We start from the raw sequence: 15,700 nt of genomic DNA, 5'->3' as shown, positions 1-15,700 counted from the left end.
TGCCAAAAACTGCACTTCCTTAAATGGCCACTTGAGGCTGGGTGCAAGATTGAGTCAATCCCCATAGACCCCCATGTTAAAATTCTCAACTTTACAGCAGAAATAAACATCTTTACAGCCTGGTAACAAACCAGTTTTGATCTCTATAGTTGGGCTGGGCAACATATACCAATATAAAAAATATATGGATATATTTTTAAATGTGACCATTTCACATATATGAATATAGTTCAAAAACTTTTTTCTTTCTTTATATATAATTGCTTCTTTTGTCATGTTCATTATTCTTTTCTCATATAAATGTATTTATTTCAGAAAAAGTTTAGCCTATTTTATTTCATAGGTTATTTTTATTTAAGATATTTTTATTTAAATGTGCACTTTATGGAGCTTTGTATTTATATTCACTTAAATTCAATAAAACTACTTGTGTCACGTTTGATTTTGATTTGATTTTAATACTAGCTAGCTAGTAGGGCTGGGCGCTATTAGCTAATAGCTAATATCACCTTTGTAACAACAGTAAAAGGGGGGTAAATATTTACATAACGCATTTGTTAAATTTTTATCAACGCTTTAATGTATCCATAATCAACAGTGTGGGTGCTTTGAGTGACAGTTGTGGGCCGTTAATGATGGCATTTGGCAAGTCAAGCACCACACTGAGCTTCACTTTACAAACCTATTGGTGCTGTCATAGGGACTAGGGCTTAACAATTTGAAAAAAAACATCTAATTGTCATTATTCTGACTGATATTTGACTGATCCTAACATGGTAAAATGTTGCAGTTGCTGCTGCTGTTTAGTGAATATATACTGCTCCTAATCCTATTTTATTTTCCTTTTTTCCTACAACCTTTTATACTACTTGTACTTGTTTAATTATATTGTACATTTACTGTTATTCTTTGTTTCCTGCCCAAGGACAATAGATGGAAATTAGCTTGTAGCTTACTCTAGTGCAGATGTGCATTGTTGCTGTCAAATAAACAAATAAAATATATTTTGTCTGACTGATATATATATGAAATGCCCTGCTTATCCTGCTGCCCCCGCGACCCGGCCCCGGATAAGCAGATGAGAATGGATGGATGGATGGATGACTGATATATTATATCATATTAAAATTATCCTGTTGTGAGTTTTGTGAGAGTCTGTACCAAGCATACTAATGTAGAACACATTTATCGGCAGGGACATCTTTTCAGCACCACAATAGTTAATTCAGAATGGTATTTCGCCTTAAACCAATACTGTGTCTCTTGCCATTTTGATATTGCATTAGTCCATATTGCAATTCTGATAAAATCCTGATGAATTGTTCCGCCCAAAGGGGGAGAGACTACATTCATGTTTTATACAATCCACGATGGCAACTTACAATCATTAGTGAAAATTAATCGCCTCATCATTATCATCATGTCTCTGCATGATTGGGGCATTTGGCTAGTAAATGCAATAAGTGTTTGTTAATCTACTTTAAGAGAATTATGGGAATTTCTGCATTTTCATTTGCTGCATCTCATGTGCAGCCGTGGTGATGTGTTTGTTGACTCACATGGTCCATTAGCTCCCGCACCATGCCGTTCCATTGGCCCGTGCTCTCATCCAGAGCGCCATATTTGCCGTCCTCCACTAATCGCACCTCATAGCGGAAGCCCAGGATGCCGGAGAGTTCCCTCAGCAGGTCGATGCAGTAGCCCTCGAAACGGTCGTTCCCATACAGCGGCTTGTCCGACTTCTTAAACATCACATATGGCTCCTCCTGTAAAGTAAGTTTAGTCTGTGTGTGTTTTTACTTTCTGTGTGTATTTGGTGGCTATGTGGAACCTGGTCTCACAGAAATCCGTGAAATAGCCACGGATTTCGCTTAACTCAAAATCCGTGGAATAGCCACGGAATGGCTCAAATTTCCGTGAAACTGACACGGATTTCGCTACAAAAAGTTAATGACAGTCATATCCCGCGGCTATTCCAACATACAAAGTGATTATGTACATTCACTGAGTGAAGATTTAGAAAATAAAACATATATTTCTCGCTAGAAATGTGATCAAAATCCATTTTTATGCAGAAACTCAGTCAAAATATTGATTTTTCACTAAAAATGGCTATTCCATGAATATTTGTTCCTATTGGTTTGTTCCAAGTCACGTGACTTTCAAGGTCCTGGCGGTCAGAACAAAAAACATGGCGGTCAGTTCTCTCATTTTTAGTGAAAAAAAATCAATATTTTGACTTAATTTCTGCATAAAAATGGATTTTGATCACATTTCTAGCGAGAAATATATGTTCTATTTTCTAAATATTCACTCAGTGAATGTACATAATCACTTTGTATGTTGGAATAGCCACTGGATATGACTGTCATTAACTTGCATTGTAGCGAAATCCGTGTCAGTTTCACGGAAATTTGAGCCATTCCGTGGCTATTCCACGGATTTTGAGTTAAGCGAAATCCGTGTCAGTTTCACGGAAATTTGAGTGATTCCGTGGCTATTCCACGGATTTTGAGTTAACCCATTGAGGCCTGAAAAACTGCTGGGCGATTTTAAAATAAGCCTCTAATTTTCTGGAAATTCTGGAAAAATTCTGGAAAAAAAAGTGTCAACTCTTCTACTAAATAATAGATTTTTCAGCCTCTGTAGCAGATAGAAATGAAATTCAAAAAGTATTTGAGAGCTTATACAAATACTACAAAACGACGTATCCGCTTTCCAGGCTTCAATGGGTTAAGCAAATCCGTGGCTATTCCACGGATTTCTGTGAGACCATGTTGCTGTGTGTGTGTTGGTGTGTGTCTGTCTACCAGTATGGTGGATACACGCAGGGATTTGTTAGCCAGAGAGTCTGTGATGTTGGACGTCTTGCTTTTGTGAGACTCTGTCATGTTGAGACCACTGGGAGGATCCCATGTTCCAATCTGTTGAAACAGTTCAGTGTCAAGTTTATATCACCTTGTCTAGCGATAGGAAAAGTGATGCTTTACAGCAGGGATGGGCAACTGGAGGCCCGGGGGCCGCATACGGCCCGCACGCTCACTTGAAGTGGCCCTCAGTACAACTACATTAATTTGAGCATGCAATCTTAAAAGTGCAGTTAAATAAATCTAAATTAAAGAAATTTTGTCAAGGTAAATTATCTGTCCATGCAGCGAGATCATTTCCCTCAGATTTAGTGTTTTTATCTTGTTTTTAGACAAACCTTTTTTGCAGTGTGCATACATTTGAGCAGAGGTGGGCAGAATAGCCAAAAAATGTACTCAAGTAAAAGTACTGTTACTTAAGATTATAATTACTCAAGTAAAAGTAAAAGTACTCATAAAAATAATTAAGTAAGAGTAAAAAAGTATGCAGTGAAAAGACTACTCAAGTACTCAAGAGTACAAGTACTGCGTTTTCTCCGGATTTATTTTTGAAAGCAACACAAACGGTATAAAATAGTAGCAAACAACATATAAAACAGCAATCTTCAAACTAAAGATATATTGCCATAAGTTGCAAAGGGTGGACCGACATCATATTAAACCCTATGGATTAAGAATGGGATGTCACTTTAGTTCATATGTGAGTCAAGGCAGGTGACGGACCGTTAAAAAGTGCGCCTTCACTGTTGCTATGGCTACGACCAACATGACAACACTTGTCATCTGACCCAAGTAGCTGCATTTGATTGGCAAGATCATTTTCTAATGTTTTTTATTGGTTGAAAGCTGAAGACGTAGAAATAGATCTCGCATGTAATAAAAAAAAGATTAAAAAAAAAAAAAAAAAAGTAACTACCATCACGTAGCCAAATAGAACGGCGTAAAAGTACCGTTCCTTATTCAAATATATACTCAAGTAAAAGTAAAAGTATGGTCCAAAAAAACTACTCCTAAAATTACAATTTATCCAAAAAGTTACTCAAGTATTTGTAACGGAGTAAATGTAGCGCGTTACTACCCACCTCTGCATTTGAGCATGAAATATGTTAAGTTACTGCACTATAAACACATTTAAAATTGCAGTTTCATCAAATCTGGTTAAGTGCATGGTCCTATATGTGGCCCTGTGGTAGTGCCCATGAAAAATTGTGGCCCCCTCCAGTATTTAAGTTGCCCATCCCTGCTTTACAGGATTCAGACCCACACTTCCCTGTTTTTTTAACCCTTTGATGCACAACATATAAACACCTTCTAATGCACAACATGAACATGAATATTTTTTTTATTATTAGAACAGATCATTATATCCATTTTTCCTTTAATACTTTATGAAGAAACATAGTTTTTGTATTATTACATCAAGTTTACACACATGGGTCTAAAATGACCTTGTGCATTAGAAGCGTAGTGATACAAAAAGTGATTCACTAAATTAACAATGTGAGTATATGTGTAACTATATTTGTCTTATTTTGAAGGTTTAACTTTAAAAGAGTTGTTAGAACCACCAGATTACATTTTTAAAAATCACATATTTTAACATTTGAGACTTATTAGAGCCACCAAATAATCATTTCCATTGGAAAAACACCAATTTAACAAAATAGGATAGTTAATATTTATGTCTTCTTCGTCAGGTTTTAAATTGGTGACAACATATAAACACCAACATGGGTCAAAAATGACCTTGTGCATTAGAAGCATAGTGATAAAAAAGGGTTTTTATTCAAAAAGTAAGAAATGAAAAGAAAAAAATAGGATGTATGATGATCAAAAACAAGTTATTTGAGGAAAACCTGCAATACTAAATGATGAAATTAATTTATTGTAAAGATATAGAAAATTAAAACTTAGTCGGGTCACTTTAGACCCATGTTGTGGATCAAAGGGTTAATCTCCAAGACCCAGAAGTCACACATCATCAAGCACACCAACGTGGGACACACCTTTTCCAGCCCTTCCTCTTTCAGACTGATGACATCCAGGTCGAAATCTGTCCTCAGCCCATTGGTCTTGTTGAAGAGAACACGTCCTGTCAAGCCGTCCCAGTGAGCCTGCAGACAGAAGCACACAGCATAATAAACCAAAACCCTCCGCCCGTCATCCCATTAACCTTAAGATATCGTCTTTCTCAACAATATCAATCTAACCGCTAACCGCAAAACTTTTTCTGTCCCAATTATGAATTTCGTCTGACTCTCCCCTCACTGTCTATCTCAACAACATAACAAGAAACAATAAAGCAGCCGGAATAGAAGCAGGTTTGACAGGTAAGAGTTCATTATGCATGTGGTTCATTGTGCTTGAAGTTTCACTTCAAAGCCATTGGAGGAACAGACGGGCATGGAGAGCGATAGCAGACACGGGAGGAGGGGGAGGAAGCGCCAGATACTACAATGGCTCGTTCCGAAAATTACCTGCAATGATACCATCCACAGAATGAAAGAGCTTTGTAGAACAAAGCAAATGGCTGACCCCGACTACAGTTAAGGAGACACGCAGAGGCTTTGATATAAACACGGGAGGAGATATGCACGGAGAGAAAGTGGAAGACAGAGAGGGAAACATCACAAAAAAACATGTAGTTGCTGTGAATAATGTGATGGTTATTTAGATTACATTATCATGGAGATTATTGGGGAACATTAAGATTAAGAAATTTGGTAACACTTTACGATAACCATCTAAGTGATGTTTATAGATGGTTTATAAACCAATTATTATTAACCATTTACAAAATTCTGTGTACAAAATTCTTATGTTTAATCAGCATTTAGAAACCATATATAGACCATTTAGAATGGTAAATACATCATTTATTAATGTTTAAACTACTTAATTCATAAATGACAAATAGATGTTGTATTAATGTAAGTTTATAGTTACTGTAACACTTTACAATAACCATCTAAGTGATGTTTATAGATGGTTTATAAACCAATTATTATTAACCATTTACAAAATTCTATACATATTTAATCTTTAAATGTTTTCAAGCAATTTCTTAAAGGCATATGAATCATTTTGAAATCATTTACATACTTAATATGGTGTTAAAAATGTTATTAATAAACTAATAATTATGTTTGTTTATGGTAAAGTAATCTATTTGGCATTTATAAATTATAGTTCAACATTATTACATTTTCTATTCACCATTCTAAATGGCCTATATATGGTTTATAAATGATGATTAAACATTAATAATCTGTTTACCATTTATAAATGGTCTATTTACCATCTATAAATGATGGTTATTGTAAAGTGTTACCAGAAATTTTTATTTTAGGTTGATTTTATTTTATTTGCACAGTTAGAATTACATAAAATGACAAAGAAAGAGGGAGAGGCAGAAAACCTAGATGGGCTTATTTATTTAAAGCCTCCACCTAAAATTTCATAGTTATTAGAAAGTAATGAACTGATAATAGAAAAAACACATGTATAACATCAACAAGTTATAATGACAAGAACAAATACAATTAAAAACAAAAATGAACATGTTATAAAAGTGTATTTGTGTGTGAATTAGAATTTTAAAACAGCAGTTAAATGAGCTTTTAGACATCTTTTGACACATTTTACAGAGATGGAGTCCTTTGCCAGATGGGAAAAGGTATTTCATAATTTGGTCCCCCTAAATTGAACAACAAATTGACGTCTGCATGTCAGAAATCTTGATGAAGATCTAAAGATTGACGCGTTGAATAAGCGTGAATCTGAGAAGTCTTAAAGTGCTTTGGAAAGTTTTCGTGATCTGAATATACCTTAAAAATAAAAAGAATTTGGAGTTTCTATGGAGTGTAGTAGGAAAGGTGCTTGCCCAAACTATATTACAATATGAAAGATATGGATAAATTAAAGTATAATAAAGTGTATGAAGACAGTTTGTAGTTACCAAATGACTAACCCTCTTAATTATACCAATAGATTTGCTTATTTTTTTGCTAACCCAGTGTATTTGTGCTTTCCAACTCAATATAAATAAAATAAAATGGTAACACTTTACAATAACCATAATTTATAAATGGTAAACAGATAGTTTATTAAAGTTTAATCATCATTTATAAACTAAATACATAATTTATTAATGTTTAACTATCATTTATAAATGGCAAATAGATGGTATATTAATGTAATTGATTGTTACTGTACCATTAACAAACAATTAGATTATAATTAATAGGCTAGTTTATTAATAGTTTTGCTCTCATTATGAAAATGTTAACACCATATTAAGTATGTTAATGATTTTGAAATGATTCATATACCTTTAAAAGATTTAAAGATTAAATATGTATAGCACTTTGAAAATTGTTAATAATTGGTCTATAAACCATCTATAAACATCATTTAGTTGGTTATTGTAAAGTGTATTGTAATTTTATTTATATTGAGTGGGAAAACACAGATACACTGGGTTAGCAAAAAAATAAGCAAATCTATTGGTATAATTAAGAGGGTTAGTCATTTGGTAACTACAAACTGTCTTCATACACTTTATTATAGTTTAATTTATCCATATCTTTCATATTGTAATATAGATTGGGCAAGTACCTTTCCTACTACACTCCATAGAAACTCCAAATACTATTCATGACATCAATATTTCTCAAATATGTCTATTCTAAATGGTCTATATACGGTTTATAAATGCTGATTAAACATTAATAAACTATCTGTTCACCATTTATAAATGATGGTTATTGTAAAGTGTTACCAATAAAATAAAACTGTGAAGGGTGTTTTAGGGGTTTTATCGCACAAGAAAAAGACAGTAAAGCAAAATGTGCAACTGCAAAAAAGAAAATGCTTGCAAACATGTGAGTGTACTGCTCAATATGAGGCGAGCTACAGCGCTCAGCAGATTCCAGGGGTCAAAGGTGAACCAGGATGCACATTGATAGCTCTGATGGCCTTGTACCTCTTTGATGAGGCTGATGAAACGACCACCGAAGCGCCACGGCTTGTGGCGGTTACACTGCAGAGAGCTGACCGTGATCTGCTGCGACTGCTGCACCGCCACCGCCACCACGTGCACCGCGTCGTACATCAGCGCCGCGTCCGTCTGCAGGACAGGAAGGTTACATCATTAGACACTTTTACAACACCTGCCAATACGTCTGTCCACGTGACCTTTCGTCTGTGCATTTGTTCACCTGCGGAGGAACATAAGAAAGTGTGTGAAGCAAGGTTATAATAGTTTTGGATTTTTCATTAGTTTTAGTTTTAATTTCGTTGTCAATTTTTGTTTTCAAATTCAGTTAGTTTTAGTTAGTTTTCAGAGTGAGTTCATTAGTTTTAATTAGTTTTTATTTTTTGGAAAATGCTTAGTTTTAGTTTAGTTTTAGTGTTAGTTTTAGTTTTTTTGTAATGGGGTATTTGTTGGGTGACAGATTCAATAAGGTCACAATAAATGTTTCCTTTATTTCCTTTGTCTGATCCATCTCAGCCCCAATAAGTTTATTAAGTCATAAAACCAGATGGATTAAATAGATTTAATAACCAAAAGAATTACGTATGAAAAAAGTTGACAAAGACGAAAACTAAGGACATTTTCACTATAATTTCAGTTAGTTTTGTAACCACAAAATACAGTTTCAGTTAGTTTTCGTTTTTTAAAAAACTCTAGTTTTTATTTTTATTTCAGTTAACGAAAATGTTTTTTCAATTCTAGTTTTTGTTATTTTTCATGTTTTCGTTAACTATAATAACCTTGGTGTGAAGTCACGGGTGACTTGCTTTATTCTTTTTTGTCGGGATGAGAGAGTATAAATGAGGAGTAATGCCAGCAGTAAATGCCCCGCACAAATGGCACGGTGTCTCAGCCTGTTAGTAAAAATACCCGACCAGTGTCTGAGGCAAGGAGAAAGCTCCGCCAGGGAGAGTTTCTCAGTGGAAGGCCGGCCTGTCACTGTGAAGACTAATGGGTCCTGATGGGTGTGCCTGTTCTCTGGAGAGAAGGAACGCAAAACAGGCACCAGCGCATAAGGGACGGCTCTGACTTAGTGATACATGCTAAGTACACGACAGGAAGCACAGCTGGGACACATGCAGCGCTGCACCGGAAAACACGTCTGTTCTCCAGCTAGTAATAAGTCATCCAAGAGCTCAAGATTAAATGTTTTGCAACACTCTGAACAATGCATTATGCACATACTTGTATTATTGCTCTATACTGTAAAAAAATGTCTGTAGATTTTACGGTGAAAACTGCAAAACCATGACAGTAAAAGACTGTGAAATGATAAATGGGTTAATTCAGTTTCACATTAAACATTTTTTAATGCATTATGGGAACAGGCTTTCAACAACAATGTCATAATATGACGAGCAATTCTAAAGTATTAATCATAAAATGCTTTACATTTGGTTATTATTATTGTTATAAAGCATTTTGAACATAACTATAAATAAACAGTGCATAAGCAGATCATAATACATTATGGAAGTGTTTATAGACATAGGCTTCATGGAAAGCGTTACCGTTTTTATAATGTCTATAAAACAATCTAAAGATGCTTATGATGCCTGCCCTAACCTTTATATAACTACATTATAATGCATTATAAAGATATTACATCTATGATCCTTTGAAACAAACGAACATAAGTGATCAGCAGTTATGAAGTTTAATGATAATTGACCTTTTGTGTTTGTAAAATGTTTCATACTGTGTTATGTTTATTGTTATCAAGCATTAGGAATATTTAGTGAATGCTGAGAAGAGTGATGACACAGTATAGAAACAGAATATAATGCATTATAAGTATGTTTATAATGCATTATAGACAAAGGCTTCATGGAAAGTGTTACCGTTTTTATAATGTCTATAATACAATCTAAAGATGCTTATGATGCCTGCCCTAACCTTTATATAATTAGATTATGCCCTAATTATAAAGATATAATTTACCAAGAATATGATCCTTTGAAACAAATGACTATAAGTGATCAGCAGTTATGAAGTTTAATGATAATTTACCTTTTGTATTTGTAAAACGCTTCATACTGTTTATTGTTATAAAGCATTAGGAATATTTATGAGTGCTTAGAAGCAGAATATAATGCATTATAAGCATGTTTATAATGCATTACAGACATAGGCTTCATGGAAAGTGTTACCGTTTTTATAATGTCTATAAAACAATCTAAACATGCTTATGATGCCTGCCCTAACCTTTATATAACTACATTATTATGCATTATAAAGACATTACGTCTATGATCCTTTGAAACAAACGACTATAAGTGATCAGCAGTTATGAAGTTTAATGATAATTGACCTTTTGTGTTTGTAAAATGCTTCATACTGTGTTACGTTTATTGTTATAAAGCATTAGGAATATTTATGAGTGCTGAGAAGAGTGATGACACAGTATAGAAACAGAATATTATGCATTATAATATATATATAATGCATTATAGACATAGGCAAAGTGTTACCATTTTTATAATGTCTATAAAACAATCTAAACATGCTCATGATGCCTGCCCTAACCTTTATATAACTACATTATAATGCATTATAAAGATATTATAATTTATTACTACTATGATCCTTTGAAACAAACGACTATAAGCAGTTCAGCAGTTATGAAGTTTAATGATAATTGACATTTAGTGTTTGTAAAATGCTTCATACCGTTTATTGTTATAAAGCATTAGGAATATTTAGTGAATGCTGAGAAGAGTCATGATACAGTATAGAAGCAGAATATAATGCATTATAAGTATGTTTATAATGCATTATAAACATAGCCTTCATGGAAAGTGTTACCGTTTTTATAATGTCTATAAAACAATCTAAACATGCTTATGAAGTTTAATAATAATTGACCTTTTGTGTTTGTAAAATGCTTCATACTGTGTTACGTTTATTGTTAGAAACCATTATGAATATTTATGACTCCGTAGAAGCAGAATATAATGCATTATAAGCATGTTTATAATGCATTATAGACATGGGCTTCATAGAGAGGGTTACCAAATCTCTCACATTGACTGTGAGAGGCTGAGATTTATCTTTCCTTCCTGCCCGGCACACATGAAGTCCTTTCCTGCCGTCTGTCCTCACAGTTTGAGACACTCTACATTTACCCAGGTCAAGCCATTACAGCTTAGCCCAGATCCTCTTTCCATGGTCCCACACAGGCTGAAATACACTGTGGTGATCTCATTTGACAAGTCCTGGATGACCAACCTGCGAGGGAGTATGAAAAATGACTTTGAGAGCTCAAAGTATCTGCAGCTATAGGGTCTCTGCTGCTGTCAGAGAGAATGAGCGAGGCTTCGGCACAGTGAGACGCACAGCAGGAGACCAGACGTTCAGCTACGAGCTCCCTATGTCCTCTCTATAGGTGCAGTGGAGCGGGAAAGCAACGCAGGAAGGGTCAGAAATGATGCTGCATATACAGCAGGGATGGGCAACTGGAGGCCCGGGGGCCACATATGGCCCGCCTGCAGTGTAAAAATGCACAAAATTGTTAACTGTCATTAACTTGCATTGTAGCGAAATCCGTGTCAATTTCACGGAAATTTGAGTGATTCCGTGGCTATTTCACGGATTTTGAGTTAAGCGAATCCGTGGCTATTCCACGGATTCCTGTGAGACCATGTTGAAAAATGCTCAAAATGACTTCTTGCAGTTAATGTTGGTCTGCTGTTCTTGCACTAAAAAAAAAAAAAATCACAGTAAGTGGTTATTTTTTATTTGCTTCAAACTAGGGGTGTACATTGGCACTGCCCTCACAATTCGATTCGATTACGATTCACCAGGTAACGATTCGATTCAATTCGATTCTACGATGCATTGCGATGCATCACAATTATTCTGCACACAACAAGGGACATTTTTCGTCAGTCATGAGGCAATACAAGCAGTCAGATAGGCCTAATAACAATAGATTTTATTGGCTATATTTTGAAAAGATGGCAAAATGAATCTCCTGCCTGAGTTCATCTCAGAGTAAAGAAAGAGAAATGCCTCCTCCTGCCATAAAAAAGGAACCTGCTGAGGAGAAATTTACATCAGCTAAATGTCGAGCCCTTGTCCCTGAGGTAGGGAAGACGTTAGCGCTATCCCACCTAGCTAGCTATCGCTAGTTTTCATGACGCAAAAATGTAACGTTAATGAGTTTACTTTAAATAGGCAAATACAATGGTAATTATTGTTGACACCACTACTTCAAACCTTTTGTATTCCTATTTATATTGTTATACACTGCAAACTATTTGGTTCTTAAGATAAAACAAACTTAGATCTAGAAGTGTTTGATAATTTATCTTGTTTTGAGAGCTAATTTCTTATTTTAAGCGGTCAACATGCTTGTTTCTCAACCTGGTCTCACAGGAATCCGTGAAATAGCCACAGATTTGCTTAACTCAAAACCCGTGGCTATTCCAACATACAAAGTGATTATGTACATTCACTGAGTGAATATTTAGAAAATAAAACATATATTTCTTGCTAGAAATGTGATCAAAATCCATTTTTATGTCAAAATATTGATTTTTTCACTAAAAATGAGAGAACTGTCCGCCATGTTTTTTGTTCTGACCGCCGGGACCTTGAAAGTCACGTGACTTGGAACAAACCAATAGCCACGGGATATGACTGTCATTAACTGAATGACTATTCACTACTCAAATGGCTATTTCACGGATTTCTGTGAGACCAGGTTCTTATTTCTAGATTTAACAATCTTAATTAAAGAAATCTTGTCAAGTGAAATTATCTGTCCATGCAGCAAGATCATTTCCCTCAGATTTAGTGTTTTATCTTGTTTTTAGACAAACCTTTTTTGCAGTGTACATGCATTTGAGCATGAAATATGTTAAGTTACTGCACTGTAAACATATTTAAAAAATAGCAGTTTCATCATATCTGGTTAAGTGCACGCTCCTATATGTGGCGCTATAGTGTCCATGAAAATCTGTGGCCCCCTGCAGCATTTAAGTCCCTGATATAAAGTTTATCCAGCCCATATTTATAGTCGCAGGTCAATTAATAAAATATATCTTCCAACAGAGAAGTTAGACAGGAAGGGAGGGTGTGTGTGTGTGTGTGTGTGTGTGGTGTGTGTGGTTGCAGCTGTGGGCAGATTGTCAGTTTTTAGTTTGTCCCCCAGTTCTCTTGTGCTTTAGGAGTTTGGTGACTGCTGATGTCAAAAGCAGCAGCAGATCAGAGGATGGGAGACCCAGCTCTGCTCGCTTTCATCCATATTGCTTCCCTGGGAACGGGGACAGCTACTGCAATATCTGCTCTCAGTGCAGGCAGTGTGTGTGTGTGTGTGTGTGTGTGTGTGTGTGTGCTCATGGCAAATGCTGATTACGGAAAGAGTCCGTCACTCTGCTAATCTGTTTTGTAGAATAGTGGGGAGGAGTTTTTACATACAGTCAGTATAAACACTATTTTTCTCCACTGAAGGGGAAATTCATTATATCCAATCATCCAATTGTTGGTTATAAACTATATACAAAGGCTTATAATATTTCATTTTTCTACAGATGGGTTTACAAAAGCAGCCGCATCTGATTGGGTAAAAGTTGTAATAATCACATTCAGTTTCAGTCCACTTCTAAAGCACATTTTGAATTCATTTATTCAACAAATTCACTTTGAAAATGTTTTTTAGTTTGAAAGTGACTGGGTTGAATTCATGCAATTCAAATAAAATCTGTGCTGTGCCTTCTGCTAATCTTTTTTTTTTTAAATATATAATAAATGCCTGCCTCTTCACTTTAGTTTTTGCTTTTGACCTTTCACAACATTGACTCTTTTCCTTCCGAAAGCAACCAGTATCACATCCCTTCTCAACCCCTAGAAACTTTTTATTCATTTGGGTCAAACTACAGCATGTGCAGCATTTTCAAATGAATCATTATACCTATAAATATATTCAGTGAAAAACACTTCTGGGAAAAGGAATCTGACAACTTGTTCATTAAAACAGATGCAGTTTCAAAGTTCTGCTAGGAAGTTTATTTTTTACTCGACTTTTTATACGGACTAATGCCCGAGTATTAAATCCAGCTGGGATATTTTAGCACGACCTTGATGTGTGAATGAAGACTCATAACCCGAGAACTTTATGATGAATTATAAACTGCATGCCGGTATGTGCTGTATCTTTTCCCAAAATTAATACTTTAAAAAAAGCCTCAAGGTACAATAATAATTTTATAGCGCTCTAACTGTGCATAGGGGAGACCGGCGGCAATCGGAACAGCACACTCCAATCCTCCAATCAGGAATGAGCCACAGGGATGACACGTACAAACAAACACAGACAGTTGATGCACGGCTAAGGCTGAATAACAAACATATGTAATATTGTTTTAAAGAGAGAAAACATTTTGACTGAACTGAAATGACTTTCTGTTGACTAAAACATATTTTTGATTTAGTCTTAGAATTTATGGTAACGCTTTATATTAATGTCCTTGTAATAACCATTAATTAACAAGTAATAAGGCCCTTGTAAGTCCTTACAAGATGCTTATTAACATTATTGTGTGTTTATAAGCTTATATAAGTGTTAATAATGGCATTACAAACACCCATGACCCACCCATTATGTCTTTGCCATGCCTTTATTAATCTTATTTTGTTTGCTTATTGATATTAAAATATACTTTATTGCTCATCTATTATAAGTTAACTGTAAGTTAACTATGCTTTTTGCAACTACCGGATCTAAAGTGAGAACAATGCCTTATTACTTGTTAATTAATGGTTATTAAGGACCTTATTATAAAGCGTTACCGGACTTATTAGTTGGTAACACTTTACAATAACCAACTAAGTGATGTTTATAGATGGTTTATAAACCAATTATTAACCATTTACAAAGTGCTATACATATTTAATCTTTAAATGTTTTCAACCAATTTCTTAAAGGTATATGAATCATTTCAAAATCATTAGCATACCTAATATGGTGTTAAAAATGTTATAATGAGTGCAACTAAAACTATTATTAAACTATTAATTATAATTGAATTGTTTGTTAATGTTAAAGTAACTATAAACTTACATTAACATACCATCTATTAGCCATTTTTACATGATTTGGTTAGTTAAACATTAATACAATTATGTATTTACCATTCTAAAAATAAAAAAAATAAATAAAAAAAGTAAAAAAATATATATATACATACATACATACACACATACATACACATACATATATATACATACATACATACATACACATATATACATATACACATATATACATACACATACATATAAAGTATATAAAATAAAATAAAAAGACTAACTGAATGCTTTTGCACCTTACGTAGACATTCTTCCCCAAATTTCATCATTTAATTCCATATTCAACTCATCTGCCCATGCCTGTTTATACACCTCCCTATCTACCAGAACTCCATCATGAAGCATTCAATAAAAAACGGAGATCGCCCCCCGGGAGCCCGGGTCAAATCTGTTAACTGCCTCAATGTTTATTCAGAACTTCAAAGTTTGGTATATTTTTTCAAACAAGGTCTCTAATTTGCAAATATCTGAAAAAACTTTCCCCAAACTTTTCCCCAATATACAAATCGTCTATTGATTCGTTTAACATTTTAACGACAGCTCAAATCAGTCTAACACAGATTATTAAAATACTTTCACTCTAAATGTTTACTCTCTTTAAACCATTTTGTCATTCATTTTGTCAGCTATTTTTTAATTGTGTCTTTGAGTTCTGTGTCAAATATCCTTGTCAGTTTTTATCATATAGAGGGAATTCCTCAATCAT

The 15,700-nt window shown here is 34.5% G+C and overlaps 1 protein-coding gene across 2 annotated transcripts in view; it reads right to left on the bottom strand.

Annotated features, from left to right (window-relative positions):
- Positions 1-15,700, bottom strand: part of LOC131990630 (glutamate receptor ionotropic, kainate 2-like) — a 110,519-nt gene that overhangs the window by 25,133 nt on the left and 69,686 nt on the right. For both annotated transcript variants that reach the window (XM_059355708.1, XM_059355709.1), the window contains exons 7-10: positions 7,852-7,995; positions 4,874-4,981; positions 2,811-2,924; positions 1,560-1,766 (exon numbers count right to left, since the gene is read on the bottom strand). In XM_059355708.1, coding sequence (XP_059211691.1) covers positions 1,560-1,766; positions 2,811-2,924; positions 4,874-4,981; positions 7,852-7,995 — 573 coding nt within the window. The remainder of the gene's footprint in view (positions 1-1,559; positions 1,767-2,810; positions 2,925-4,873; positions 4,982-7,851; positions 7,996-15,700) is intronic.

Source organism: Centropristis striata, chromosome 18, assembly GCF_030273125.1.
Source record: "Centropristis striata isolate RG_2023a ecotype Rhode Island chromosome 18, C.striata_1.0, whole genome shotgun sequence".
Lineage (NCBI taxonomy): Eukaryota > Metazoa > Chordata > Actinopteri > Perciformes > Serranidae > Centropristis > Centropristis striata.
Note: the sequence above shows the minus strand (reverse complement) of the source record. Positions and strands in the feature narration are given on the sequence as shown.